This window comes from Erpetoichthys calabaricus, chromosome 8 (genome assembly GCF_900747795.2).
Source record: "Erpetoichthys calabaricus chromosome 8, fErpCal1.3, whole genome shotgun sequence".
NCBI classification, from domain to species: domain Eukaryota; kingdom Metazoa; phylum Chordata; class Cladistia; order Polypteriformes; family Polypteridae; genus Erpetoichthys; species Erpetoichthys calabaricus.
The window spans coordinates 90952580-90968049 of record NC_041401.2 but is presented as its reverse complement, the minus strand read 5'-3'; the positions used below and the strand labels follow the sequence as shown (position 1 = coordinate 90968049).

The following is a 15470-nucleotide window of genomic DNA, read 5'->3' as shown; positions in this document are numbered from 1 at the left end:
TAAGGGTACATTTAGGGGATGCTGGAACGTTGATTCACTCGCTTTCCATTTTTCTCTATAGAATGGACAGACACAAAGAAGAAATCTGGCATCACTTCTTTAGGCTCCAGCCAGGAAGAATAAAACCCCACATGATTTTGGACTGGGTGGCAGTCAACCAGTAAATGAAGTAAAGTGACGACAAACTCTGAACACTAGAGTGCGCCAAAAACACTAGAAAAATAAATCTGATATTTGACTAACAACATGCCAATTAAATAAGGTCTCCTGACTGGAACCCCAATACTTTTTACATTTCTTCTCCTTCCTTTTTAACAATGCACAGATATGAAAGTTGAACCCATCACTACTAAAACAAAAAAAAAAATGAGACCACATCCTCCCTCTGTGGAACAGCAAGCAGAGGAATCAACTTTTTTGATTGACAGCTAAGTAAAAGCCCAGGCTGTCCAAAAGTAGATGATGTTATATAATACGCTACCGTGGCTATCAGTTTGTCTGTCCGGGATTTTAAATCACCTGTAGCTCACGGTTTGTTTGAACTATTGACCTGAAATGTGGTACACATATACTACATGACATCTACTTTCCGCTTTCGGGGTGATGATTTTTATTACTCTTTTTATTTTTAGTTTACTTTATTGTAGAATCGACTCTCGGCAGCGTGCAGCAGGGCGGCTGTGTGGCGCATGTGTATGGGTGCCGTTCTCATTCCCTACCACTTTCGCCGTCATTTCACTTACCTCTTCATACCTTAAATCATTCTTGAGGCAGATTGAACACTTGAGTGCCAGCTTAAGTGAAAAATGAAGAAAAATGTACCAAGTAATTGCAACACAACCACTGACTGATCAGTTTTAAACGTGAAAAGATGTTGACAAAAGAAGAGAAGAAGCGGGCAGCTAGGGTGGAGAAAAGAAGAGCTGCTCAGAAAGCAGCAAGCGCATCAACCTCCGAGCAAACGAATGCTAAACATACAGAGAAAGAGGATGAACACTAGGAATGCTCAAGTCAAGTGCACCATTACTGGTGTCATAAGTAAAACAGTATTAAGTACTAAGACATTATTCTCAAAAGTATGTATATAGTCTCACATGAATTCATTTCACTAAAACTGTTTCAATGATACGGCTTTATCAGAATCTTGAGAATTTTTACAGAGTCCGCTACTTATTTAAACGTCAGCTCCTCTAGAATATCTACTGTGTAATAAAACACAAAGGTCTGTGCGTGTCTGGTCCGTTGGAGCAATCTGATAGGCTTTGGTGAGGCAATTTATGAGATTTGGGACACACAAGAAGGAAGGCATAGGAGGCACGCTGAGAGTCGCCTTCAAAGATGGGGAGTATAAAAGCGGACAGGAGAGAGTCTAAGGACTTGGCTTTACGGAAACGCACTTAAGAGGGGGAACGCTGATCCAGAGAGGTTCGGACACAGGACGATACAACGGAAAGGCATTGTAGCAACCCCATCAAATATTTTCTCATTTATTCTATTACTCATCATTGACAGGTCACATGGCTAGTTTAAACATAAAAGACCAGGGGTCTTCAGTGACAATCCTGGAGGACTGCAGTGGCTGCACATTTCATTTCAGCCAAATGTTTTTTAATTAGACCCCATTTATTTGCTGAATAAGCAATATGGCCTTTGGGATTCATTTTAGTTACAATTCAGAATTCTTACAGATTTTAGTTGTATATAGCTGCATTTATATTTTAATTGTTTTTTAGCATAATCAGCCACCAGTTAAAAATGAGATACCTGCAATTTCCTTCAGCGTTAATAAAGTTTCTCTCTCTCTACAAATAATGAAGGAGCCAAAACCTCGCCGGCTAACCTGCTTCCATTTAAAACTATGTATATGCTTCATTAAGTACCCTGTTAATAAAATGTATAAAAATAATTAAGAGAGAAAATAATACACTCTCAAAGGAAATTGTCACAATGTGCATATTTTGGTGTAGCCCTCAAAGACTATTATTATGATTATAACGTCTGACATATGGAATAAAATCACAATACAGCTCACTACTGAAAATATGAAAAAACATATTTTCTTGAAAACATAACAGCTGTTCTCATTGACCATGCCAAAAAAATGACCAAAGTACATGGAGGAGCTGACCTGTACCCTACCATGTTTACCGACTTCATCTTTAAAGTCATGGGGGCTGATGTTTGAAGATTACAAGGCAGCCACAGGCTTGAATGTGATATTGAGGAAAAAATACAAAGAAAAAGACCGAGCGGCTAGTCATTGACCTGGAAGACTTCCATCATTAAGGCAAAGCACAGAAAGCTCAGTTGAGGTCTAAGAGAGTTAACCTCATCTCAGCCCTTCTTGTGCTGCTTAACCTGCTCAAAGGAGGCAGGAAAGGGGGACAAATGTAGCACAGGCTTCACACATTTGGTTAAACAAGGAAAAAAATGACTAAATGCACTTCTGAAAGAAAACCTTTAGAAAAAGCAAAAACAAAAGGATTTCACAGCAAAAATTCATCATCGGTACAGAAAGAAAAGTCAGGTAGAGATTCCAGAAGACTTGCTGGAGGAGGAAATGAAAGACTGCTGGTGTACTTTCATTATAAATGGCCATCTACTTAAGTAACATGAAATAACTTCCAAGATCAAAACTAACCATGGGTTTCGGCTCTTTGAAGTTATGAAGAAATTCTTAGTTACTCTAACGTGTGCTAACCCTAAGCAAGGCTTCAAGTTTTTACAAGCAGCTCTGTGATGGTGAAGGTTTGTGTGACACCAGCTCCTTTTGTTTCACTAATAGGACACTGTGCTGAGCGCCTTACGATTCTAAACAAGACCCTCTTTTTCACCCTCCAGTGGTCTCCCTGAAAGCAGTAAACTCAACAGAAGGAGAGTCCTCTTGATTTGGAAACATCACGGCACCAGTTTCAGTCTAAAGTGTATTTATTTGCATAGGGACTGTAAATACCTGCTGTACTTATGAAATAAACAAACTGTCCAATTCTCTCATAGCATACAAGACATTGTTCTCTAAATATTAGTAAATATGCCTACACTGCAGGTAAAGCACATTAAAACACTGATGTCTGGCTTTCACGTCTCTTTCCTCTTCTTTTTCATTGCCGAAGTGGCCAGAGCTAATTTCACTGTTGCACATTTTTCTTGGGCCATTCACATAACAAAGACGGACCTTACCGGATTTTTTTTCCATAAAATTAACGTGTGCATAAATATCGAGGATACAACCCACATTTGGGGGATCTCGTCTTATTACCATCTTCCAAATTAGTTACGTTGCAAGAGAAGGCAAATATCACACAGTATCATGTGGACATCTTGATACTACCTTTTTACATTTCATTTGTAATGACTTTCTGTATGCATTACAACATACAAGCCAATTTAATCAACAGAAGTTATTCTACTGCAGAATGTTGGGAAAATGATCTGTTTTAAATAGCTGAATGGAGCCTTTTTTGTTATAATTAGTAGCATAAAATCCTGAAAGCTTACCATTTCTGACAATCTTTTAGGTCCTACTTTTCTCAATAAACAGAACTCATTAAAACCATAATTGGCACTATTTTAATAATAAAAATATACTTCTTCTTTACGTAAAGACAACTATACTTTTCCAGCACAAATGTATACTGAGAAATAAAATGCTATAACTTAAGATTTTCGGTCTTTATTCCACGTTATTGTTTGTAAGCTCACAAGGAACAATGTCCTTAATAGAAAACACCACTGGAGTCCACTTTTGTTCTTCACAGGTATACAGGACGCCAGAGCCTCTTTACACAGCTGAGCTTTCACCTCAAAAGCAGTGTAGAAATTTAACATCACAGAGAAATTCCCATTCGCTCCTAGTAGAAATCCCTTCCTTCAAGCAGATGGTGTACTCTGAGAAGGGATATTCTCTTTCTCTGAAGACTGTGGAAGAGAAGACATTACATTTTGCCGCTCTTCCAACATGTCTTTAAGTTTCATTTCAAGTACAGGTCTTTGGTTTTCAGTGTCTGTGGAAAGTGAGCTATCTGAAGTCTGTACTGCCATCTGCTGGAAGAGAGCAAAGGATTACTATCTTTAAAGGTAAAATGAAACACTTGTAATATCGGCATTTTAAATTGTACTTTACAGTTGTCAGTTAAGGATTGAAAGATGTATTTTTGTAGCAAACATTTCAGACATTCAAGTATGAAATAACTGTACAGGTGCAGCTCTATAAATCAGAATATCATCGAAAAGTTAATTTATTTCAGTAATTCAATTCAAAAAGTGAAACTCATATATTCTATAGATTCATTACACACAGTGATATATCTGAAGCATTTTTTTCTTTTCATTTTGCTGATTACGGCTTATAGCTAATGAAAACCCAAAATTCAGTATCTCACAAAATTAGAATATTGTGAAAGAGTTCAATATTGTAGACTCATGGTGTCACACTCCACTCAGCTAATTAACCCAAAACACCTGCAAAGGTGACCTGGGCCTTTAAATGGTCTCAGTCTGGTTCAGTAGGCCACACAATCATGGAGAAGACAGCTGACTTGACAATTGTCCAAAAGACCGTCATTGACCCCTCCACAAGGAGGGTAAGCCATAAAAGGTCATTGCTAAAGAAGCGGTCTGTTCAGAGTGCCGTATCCAAGCATGTTAATGGAAAGTTGAGTGGAAGGAAAACGTGGCAGAAAAAGGTGCACAAGCAACAGGGATAACCACAGCCTTGAGAGGATTGTGAAGCACAGTTCAAGAATTTGGGGGAGATTCACAAGGAGTGGACTGCAGCAGGAGTCAGTTCTTCAAGAGCCGCCACTCACAGACGTATCTGGGACTTGGGCAACAACTGTCGCATTCCTTGTGTCAAGCCACTCCTGAACCAGAGACAAAGTCAGAAGCATCTCACCTGGACTAAGGACAAAATGGACTGGACTGTTGCTCAGTGGTCCAAAGTACTCTTTTCAGATGAAAGTAAATTTTGCATTTCATTTCCAGAGTCTGGAAAGGCATAGAATTAAGTTGCTTGAGGACCAGCGCGAAGTTTCAACAGTCAGTGATGATTTGGGGAGCCATGTCATCTGGTGGTGTTGGTCCACTGTGTTGTATCAAGTCCAATGTCAGCATACCAATACCTGGTTTAATGGCCATGGTATCACTGTGCTTGACTGGCAAGCAAACTCCCCTGACCTAAACTCCATAGAGAATCTATGGGATATTATCAAGAGGAAGATGAGACATCAGACCCAACAATGCAGATGAGCTGAAGGCCGCTATCAAAGCATCCTGGGCTTCCATAACACCTCAGCGGTGCCACAGGCTGATCGCCTCCATGCCACACCGCACAGTAATTCATGCAAAAGGAGCCCCGACTAAGTATTGAGTGCATATATGGACAGACTTTTCAATAGACCAACATTTTTGTATTAAAAATCTTTTTTTTTATTGGTCTTGTGTAATATTCTGATTTTCTGACATACTGAATTTTGAGTTTTCATTACCTGTAGGCCATAATCAGCAAAATAAAAAAATAAATAAACGCTTGAAATATATCACTCTGTGTGTAATGAATCCATATAATACAGTACAGAGGGTCCTCGGGTTACAATGTCTCGACATACGATGTTTCGAGTTTACAACACTCACTCCCATTAGCGTCGTACTTACAGACTATGTGGGCGAACTAGTTTGGTTGCGCGCGGCACAAGTGTTCTTTTTGTGTTACTTTGTTTGGCGACTTTTTGTCCCTTATCATGGCTCCTAAACGAAAGTCAGAGTCTTCAGATGGTAGTGCTTCGAAGAAGGGGAAAGCCATCACGACAGAAGTAAAATTAGACATTGTAAAGAGATCAGAAGGAATAAAGGTAAGGAATTTTTTTATACTCATTTTTTCTGTTACTACAGTACAGTGTACAGTATATTTATTTCCTTTTTCTGTGGCTTAGTTGTGTTTTTATGTTCTAGATTATGATTTTGCAAATGTGTTAGGATAAGTAAGTGACTTAGTCTAGGGTGTTTCCACTTACATCACTGTTGTAGGAATGGAACTGTGTCGTAACCCAAGGACCCCCTGTATATGACTTTCACTTTTTGAATTGAACTACTGAAGTAAGTTTTCGATGATATTCTAATTTATTGAGATGCACCTGTATAATGAGTGCCACAACAGAGTCACACCTATGTCAAATAATAAGTCAGCTGCCAGTTAAATCTGTTTAAATACAACAGCATATTAATGTTTCTACTGCCTGGGTCTAGCTAGCACTCTTCGTAATGTGACGATGTCATGCATAAGTTACATTTTCACATTCTTTAAATGTGTAAATAAAAAGGTTCAGCCTTTTCCCTGCTGTAAGACATCTATAAGATGCTGAATCCTAAGGCACTTCACTGGCTTTCCAACAGAAGGACAAAAATACGACAAGAAACAATAAGGTGATAATGATATGCTGAGACAGCATTTTACTGAAGTAAAAAATGATGTTCTACAAGTTTTGGGACAAAGGTATACTGACCCCAAAGCCACCGGTCCTTCTTCTCAGGATTAGGCCTTCAGCAAGGAGTGCTTTTCCAGTCTCTTCCAAAAGTGCTTCTTCACTAAGATTTGATGCTTTTTCAAGTTCCTGATATTTTTCTATAAACCTAAGGCAATGGAGGGAATAAAGCAGTGCTTTTGTATTTTTCCACAGACAGAAGGCTTTTCCACAGTACACTCTTGCCTGAATGAATTTAAATAAAAGAAACACTACATAAATTAAAGATATTCATGTAGGAGACGGATACTGAAACCTGGTCCTGGAGGTCCACAGTGGCTGCAGGTTTTTGTTTTAAGCAAAGTTTTAATTAAAACCCAGATAATTACTACTAAAGCAATATGTTTTCTTTGGCTTAGTTTTAGTTAACTCACAAGTTACAATTCAGTACCCTTAATTGCCTATTTTAGTTTTAAACAGCGGTTTCATTTTAGCCTGTTTTCTTAACTAGCCATCAGTTAACGATGAAGTGCAAATGACAAAGGAAACACCAACTCTCCAGCTAACATGCTTCCATTCAAACTTGAATATATGTATCATGACGTTTCTCTGTTAATTCAATGTTAAAAAAACCTGAGAGTGAAGGGACAGACCAAGAGGTACCAGAAAACATATGGACAATATTCTCAGAAAATGAAAAAATCTACAATGTGAAAGATTTGTCTTAGAAAAATAAAAGCACCAGCAAGCCATATAATTAAACACAGAGTTCCATTGTCAGCTAGGCCTGACATCTAATTATGAAACAGGGTGGAATGAAAACTTGAACCCTCTGTGGACCTCCAGGATTGGAGCCGGATACCCCTTATGTAGAGTTTATACTCAGTTATTTTACATTATTGCATTATTAAGTGGTTAAGGAACTACAATATTTTCTTTCTCAAATTACTTAATCCTCAATTTTATCTGGTGGAAGCATTTTTTTTTAGCTGTCACTGAATATTCACATTTTGTTTCATAAGTAGTTTACACTGCTTTTTTCCTATTTCATTATAGTGCTGGGCAGTATACCGGTTCCTACCAAAAACCGTTTTTTATTTTTGTTATGATATGGATTTTTCTTATACTGCAACACTGGTTTAAATAGCCTAAACAACGTTCAGAACGTGGCACAGCGGGAAACTGTTAAAGGAGGGACCTTTTTCACTGCTGCACCGCTAAACACGCATACAACGGAGTACGTGCGTTAGTGGAGGTATTGAACGGTGAAAATGGACACACATTCCGAAACTGAAATTGTAGCAGACGATAAAGTTGAACATGATGACACAGAAGAACTTTTGCTGACAACTTTTGTCTGTTGTCTGGAGATGGTTTGTTTTTAAAGGTCGGATGTGGACCATTATGTTCAAATGTGTAAATACTGTTTCTACACTACTGGATAATACTGCAAGCCAAGTTGTACTTGTTTTATTTTTTTTTTTTCAATACTGTGTAATGTACCTGGGTACTGTGTAATAGTGTGACGACATGTTGACTTTATTCTCGACATTTCCACTTTAATCTCGACGTTTATGACATTTAAGTCAACATGTCGACTTTATTCTTGTAATTTGTCATTAAACTAGAACATCGTAAACTAAACTTCATCTTAAAATGAATATTTTATTTACTAGATTTTCTCAAACCCTGTCATAAGTTATGTAGCACATTAAATGCTTTGTGTTAAATGTTCCCCAAGCCATGTTAATCACTACGCGCTTCTTAAACTGACTTCCTCTTGGACTAAGAGGAGGCGCAGGCAGCAATCGCTGCACAGAATACATTCACTTCATGATATTCCTGTTCTCTGAAAATTTAGAATGCTAAGATAAATACTTGATATCATTTTCATGATATGAGTCGGGGAACACTTAACACAAATCATTTAATGTGCTACATTAACTTATGATGGGGTTTGAGAAAATCTAGTAAATTAAACATTGATTTTAGGATGAAGTTTAGTTTACGACATTCTACTTTAATGACAAAATAAACTAAAAAGTGGAAATTAATCTCGACATATAGTTTTTTTTTTCTTGACTGTGTCCGTATTTTTTTTTCTTCCCCATGGCCCTAAAATATGATTCCGTAGGGCTACACCACAAATAAATGTAAGTTTCAGTTTTATTATTTATGTATATAGCTTAGCTTGAAACAAGGTCCATATTAATGCAATTTGCCTTAATGATGGTTCAGCTGGTAAAGATGTCATCACCAAGTTGCCCTTGTTTTATTTTATTTTTATTTGGTGAATACTGTGTAATGCACCTGGGCTTGAAATCTTGAAGTAATAGTATTATTACTGGAAGTTCCACTATTATTTATTTTATTGTTATTATTTATTAGTTTAAATATTATGCAGTTTAATGATGGTAAAGTTGTGTAAAATGTCACTTTAACGTGTCAGTGGACAGAGATTGTTAACATTAACAGAAAGTGTAGTTGGTTTACAAAAAATATTTACTATTTATTCCTTTTCTAAGACATGTTCAGTGCCATACAAGTTTTGACAAGCACCACTGGATATTTTACTAAGTCTAAATGCCTCTTTGGATGGTTGAAAATATGTTGTCAGAATTATAGTTTAAGTTGTTTGCAAAATTTGTTCAATATATTTTGATTGGAACTGTCATGCAATGTGATTCCTTCTCTTCATTAGTGCCACCCCCTTGAAAACTATCACTTTATGGGGCCATGCAAACCTGTATTAGTACTTGTGTGCACATTAAAATGTTTTTTTGTACAATGTACAGTTCTCATGACAGTGGATTAGGTTATTCTTAGCCAGTCTCCTGCAGTAATTGCAGTGGAAAATGTGGTTAACATCAACTCATGCATGGGAAAAAAAATACCGTTGAATACCGTGAAACCGGTATAATTTTGAAAAAAATGTGATAATAGAATTTTGGTCATACCACTTGGCACTATTTCACTGCCTGTTATTTTTTTCATAAATGTGAAATTATCAGTGCTGATATTGTACTTACAGGTATGTGCATCACTATAACGTGACCTTTTATAGTACACGGAAAGTAGATTGTATTTTTATTGTTTATTTGTTTTCTTTTCTTACCTTTGACTTGTGGACACAAAGTTAGCCTTAGTGAGATCAAAAGCACGAGGTCCATTCCCATAAATTTCAAAAAATTTCCTAAAATGAACATTAGAGAATATTGTATTACATTGTAATGCTTGCAGGCAAACAAAAAAAACAGACATGTGATGACACCTACTGGCAGCAAACAGGATTACAGAAAAACACCAGGTTGCTATTGCTATTGTTGCTATGCTATATTGCAGTTACATTTTAAAATAATCTAAGCCAATATGAATCCAAATAAACAAACAATTATATCTCTGAGTAAACCTAAAAACAGAAATGATCTTACTAAATTGCTTAATTAATTCTAAGAGACTGTAAGGGACAATTTTTTAACAATTATAATAACTCAACATACTAGGCCCAATAACATGTTGACTCATTACCACAGGTTGTTTAAAAACCTTATTACTGTAAACCAAAAACAATGCATTTTATTAATAGTGTGCAGACCAGAAATTCTAACAATGAAAAGCAAGCATTGCATATACTGTTAGAAATAATGGTGCTTGCACCCTTCTTTGTTTGTTATATTGCTGCAACTTTTTGACACTGAATGTTTTCATGTCTTCAACCAAAATCCATCAGATAAACTGAGTGAACAAATAGTGCATTTGTAACTCACCAAACGAACAAAGTTATACAGCACCAATTGTTACTGTGCCCTCTAGTGACATCACCCCAATTGAAGGGACAGTTAGTTAGTAAACTGAGTGAACACAGCCAGGCCGGAGTAGTGCCAGCTCTGCTCAGTATATGAACTTCTCTTTATTTTGACCTTCACCATCACAGTCAAGTTAGCAGCACAAAATGCTGCAATCAACGGAAATTTCTAAAGAGATCACAAGAAAGTTTTCTATCAGCCTGGAGAAGGCTACAACGCAATTTCTGAGGCTGTGGGACTCCATGAGCTCCAAAGAGAAAACACTTGAACAAGTGGCTGGCCTACCAAAAAGTGTGCAGCATAAAAGCATCCAGGATTTCATAAAGTATCCTAAAATAACAAAAAAGAATTGCTGATTTCTCTTGCCTTCGTAAACGCCAGTGTTTACCACTCCACCATCAGAAAGAAATGGAGCAAAAATGGGCACCATTGAGGGGGACAGAGAGAGAGAAACTATTTCTGGCCAAGAAGAACAAACGCTGAAGTGACAAGCACAAACTGAATGACCAACAAGCCTTTTAGGAGAATGTTCTGTGGACAGACAGACAAAAGTGGGACTTTGCGGACAGCAAAAATTCAGTAATATCATCCAAATGATTTGAAGTCTAAAACGAATAATTTTCAGTCTGTCACATCTTTCTATTAAGTGTTTTATTAAATCAAACAGTGCACGATGAACACACAGATGTAAATGGAAACAAGCTACATGGAGAACTTCTGACTGCTTTGTCATTTACATTTTATTGCTAATTAGGAGCCATTAAAACAGTGAATGCAGCTCTTTAAGATTGAAATACGCAATTAAGGGTGGGGAACCTTAACAAGCAAGACCACTAAAATGAAAAATCAAAATGCCACTTAAGCAATAAGTGGTTCATCAGCAATAATTGACTTCTCATTAAGAAACTGTGTTGGCTCTCCAGGACCAACATTGTCCACCCCTGCTCTATAGGGTGTCCTTCTCTTGCACGATTTGGCTCAAAAACTAATCGGCGCATCATCATCTCATAACTGGCTTAAGTTTCCGGTTTGGTATTTTTCCATCCAGCTGTTTTAGCTCTAGACCGTCCTCAAGAAACCGTGACACACATATAGACACCCACCCACCTTCAAGATATCAACATTTTCAGTGTCAGGGGACCTTAAAATATCAAGATCCGTTAAAAACTGGAAATGGAAATTTTTGATGAATCTAAAGCTTTCACCCCGCAGTCAATAGGTTATGGTGGGGGAAGGTGTTACTGATCAGTAACGTTTGGTAGTACCCTCCACCTCGCAACATGGTAGTTGACCCCTTTTGACACTGATTTGATAAGTGGTGCAGTGTATTACAGTACATCAAAATAAATGTGTCATGTATTTCTGTACTGATTCAGAATGTAAACACTAAACACACTTTAAGTTAACCAACAGACACAAAACTCTGAGACAAACAGGTCGCTGTCATTTCATGCTATTGTGAATAAAATGGAATGAACAAAAGTTTAGTGATGTTAAGTAAAGCGCAGCTACCATAAATTCAAAGTTGATTTTAAGAATTCCAAGCAATGTTATCAATCATAACAATTGTCTTATTTGGCAGTTCGGAGACTCTCATGCATTTCCTCATTCTCTGCTCAGCAATCCCGAAGACAAATAACGACAACAACATTTATTTATATAGCACATTTTCATACAAATGTTGTAGCTCAAAGTGCTTTACAAGATGAAGAAAGAAAGGTTTATATGAAACAAAAACAAGATTAGGCAATACTAAGTAACAAAGAATAAAGTAAGGTCCAGTGGCCAGGAGGACAGAAAAGGCTGGAGGAAAAAAAAAAACAAAATCTGCAGGGGTTCCGAGTCCACCCAGCCCTCACTGGGCACTCTACCTACCATCAATGATCTCAATCAAATATGTTTTGCTGTAAGCAATCGGTGCGGAGGTGTGCATCATTTATGGGCAGCTTAAGCCATCACAATACAAGCTTTCCCCAGTACTGGCCATAACCCTCTGTGAAAAGTATCCCATGTCAACTTTAATGAAGAAGACTTTCCCTCATGTTGGGTGCACTGTAACACTGGCTCTTCGATGTGGCCACTAAGAGAGAGTTACCAAGGAATAAAAAGGAAACTCTCAAAGTGAATGTTGATTAAAACGTTTTGTAAACCTTTGCCTATGTGGGCCTCAGCAAACTCTGAGTAGGTTCACTTGTACCTTCCTGACTCATGTCTGAACAACTGCTGCTGGTTCCTCTTTGCCTCTGACGTGTTCTCTCTAAGCCCAGGCCCTTTGTTTAATTCCACCTCAAAGGCGGACATATTATGGGATACAAGGTGAGGGTTTATTGTAGGTGGGTGCAGATCACATTAGGACTGGACATCCCCTGAAGTTTACTCCAGCATCTGTATAAAACAGAATTCTGCTTTCTTCCATGTTTCCCAAAGCCCTTTGCATATCCTTCCTGAATTTACTATGTCAGCAAGAGCAGACCTGAAATGTTACAATACGTCAATGAAACGGTATAAACATTATTAATGTCTATATGAACTGATATTAAATATGTTGCTAAAAGATATGCATATTTGTATTAATAAATTTCAAGATGTTTGGTGTATTGTTTTAATAGCATTAGGATGACAGATTCACATATTCAATTTTATGTTTTATGAGCTAACATTAACTGCCAAATAAAAAAAAGAGCATTTAATTTATCAGATTTCTGCAGTACTTACGCCCGAATAACATCTTCCTTGTAGAATATTTCCTGAACATTGTCCTCCACCTTTCGAAATCTCCCCATGGGTTTTTGATAGACTGGTTCCTTTTTAGGTGGAAAAGCAGCATAAACGTCATACCAGACAGGTCTGTCGGCTTCCTTGATAACTCCAGCTCGCATAAGATCTCGTATCCTTGATGTGCAAAAGAAAACAACAAAAAAAAAAGAAAAGAAAAGCATCTGGTCAGGCACAACTCATGTTTCAGCTTCTCTGTGCCTATCTGACCTTCTTTACTGATCAGATGTCAGTCATTTTCTAACCTGCTTAGTACTGGAGAGGGTCAAGGGAGTCTGCTGGAGCCTAATCCACCTGACACTGGGTACAAGGTAGGGCGCTAGTCCATTATAAGGCAGGCGGGCGGTCACACACACACACACACACACACACACACACATTTAGGGTCAACTCCGAACTGCCACATGACAGTGAGGTTCACTCTTACTTCAACAAATTCAAAAACACAATCGATAAGCATACTTCCCTATCCATTTTCAGATTAATTGCTGGCATTGTGTTTACTTCGACCAACGGGATACCTTGACAAAGCTCTAGTTTATCAGAAAACCTCCCTCTAGTTGCACTACTGTCCGATTTTCCAAAACACAAAAATGCTTTAAATTTCACCTCCCTGCAATATAATTAAAAAGAAACCTCACCCTAAAGAGAAATTTAATTTCAACTCCTTTAGCTGCAAACCTGAAAGTCGCCCACCACAAGAAGGCATTAGTTCTCACCTTGTAAATACGGTGCCCAGCTTCTCCAGGCGGCTGCCTGCCATGCTTACAGGCTTCTAATCCTCCAAAAGAGCTCCGGTGTCCAGGACGTGTCTCGTCAGCGTAACGTGATAGCAACAGTGGCAGTCCTTCACCTCGTACGTCTCTCACGTACCCGTCAACAGGTCATTATTACGGCACAAACCCTACAACGTGAATCCATAGCACCCGGACGTGAACGGAAGCGAAAGGTCAAACGTCACAACTGCCGATACTACTTCCGGAGTTTAAGGGTTAATAAAAACCATCGATATGCATAGACGTCACATTCACTTCACCCGGACACGTCAATAGAGCCGCCATCTTGGAGCGGTCGACCTTTTGTTCTAGCGGTGTATCAGATTTACCTGCGACCTTGAAGGAAGGCCTCAAAACTGTACAGCCTGTAAAGGCAAGGAGGGGAGAAACGTGCAGACATGGCAGGGAAGGACCACTTCTCACAAATGAGTTTGTATTTTGTATTACTGGTATTACCAAGTTAGCACTGTCAGACTTTAAATAAAGGCAAAACAGATAAATATTGATATTTTGATTTGTGTATGAATATATTCATGTCAAAATATTCAATAATTGTTTGTTGTGTGGACATATGTAAAAATATTTAATTTTATAGTCCTGATACAGTTACAGCTATCATGTATATTTACATATCATTATATGCAAAATTATGTTGTTTCAAGCACATTAATACTTAGGATTGGATGGGTTTGGATTTAAACTACCTTCCCAAAGTTTGGAACGAAACAGTCATATTGCTCATTGTTATGTCATTCAAGAATAAAAACAAAATAATAATAACATAGCGCTGGATCCTTTTGCGCCTTTCATGTCTCTTTTTAGTGCTGTGCCATTCTTGCACTGGATGAATTTTGTTTCCAACACTGCATGCTTGCTTTTTTTATGGGTGTCCCTGCCGCCGTCTCTGAAGCCACTCATTTGTTTGATGGAATGCCAGCTCATACTATGGGTGACCCATCCCTGACAGATACAACTTGTCGGCACTGTTACAAATAAAAAAAAAAATATATTAATAATAGCAGTTATAATTTGCCTTAAAATAGATGAAATAGATGACACCAAAAAGTGCTTCAGATATTGTATTTATTATTTCTGTTATTTTGGCCACAGCAGATCGGTGATGCGATTTTGATCTCTGCTTCGTAAATGCAGAGCATTCTGGATGTTAACTTCATTATAATATTGCTGCCAATGCTCTTCCATGTAGTCCGCTGTATTTGTCTTATTTTGTCTTGTGTTCCTCAGAGGGTGTTTGAGGGTAGACTGTAGTTCCTTGTGCCTCCCACCTGGTTTCCCTCTTTTATGTAAGCTAAACAGAGAAGGTGCCCATCTTGCTACTCCCCCGTAGCTCTTGGACAGACTCGGACCCTTAACCAGCCTGATCTCCTTTCACCTTGTACTGTGCACTGTTGGGGAAAAACAAAGGTACAAGTCGTCGGTGGGGCTGTGCGGTCAGGGAGGCTGGCAACTGTAACCCAGTATGGGTGCAATATTTATTTATACCCTTAGAAAAAGCTTTATGCCATCATAAAGGTACAAATACTGCAGCCGTGCCAGTGGTCCAGAGGATGTGCCTTCATTTATGAAGGGGTTTCACTGTCGCTCTGCTATAATACTAGAGTGTCCAATACAGGAAGATACAATTATTGAATTTG

At 38.1% G+C, this 15470-nt stretch overlaps 1 protein-coding gene across 1 annotated transcript; it reads right to left on the bottom strand.

Moving 5' to 3' along the window:
* Positions 1-3657: 3657 nt before the first annotated feature.
* Positions 3658-13992, bottom strand: mrps23 (mitochondrial ribosomal protein S23). Its single transcript, XM_028807087.2, has 5 exons — positions 13759-13992; positions 12980-13156; positions 9574-9651; positions 6501-6627; positions 3658-4041 (listed from the first exon to the last, which is right to left on the bottom strand). The coding sequence occupies exons 1-5, from the start codon at positions 13800-13802 to the stop codon at positions 3871-3873; spliced, it is 597 nt and encodes a 198-aa protein (XP_028662920.1). The 5' UTR covers positions 13803-13992; the 3' UTR covers positions 3658-3870.
* Between the last annotated feature and the right edge of the window lie 1478 nt (positions 13993-15470).

Bases quoted from the DNA above. Each gene is read 5' to 3' on its own strand.
- mrps23 (XM_028807087.2), bottom strand. From the start codon at position 13,802: ATGGCAGGCAGCCGCCTGGAGAAGCTGGGCACCGTATTTACAAG. The intron at 9,652-12,979 runs GTAAGTACTGCA...TGTTCATTTTAG, and splicing joins AAGGAAGATGTTATTCGGGC to GAAATTTTTTGAAATTTATG. The intron at 4,042-6,500 runs GTCAGTATACCT...CTCTTCCAGCAG, and splicing joins GAAGGACCGGTGGCTTTGGG to ATGGCAGTACAGACTTCAGA.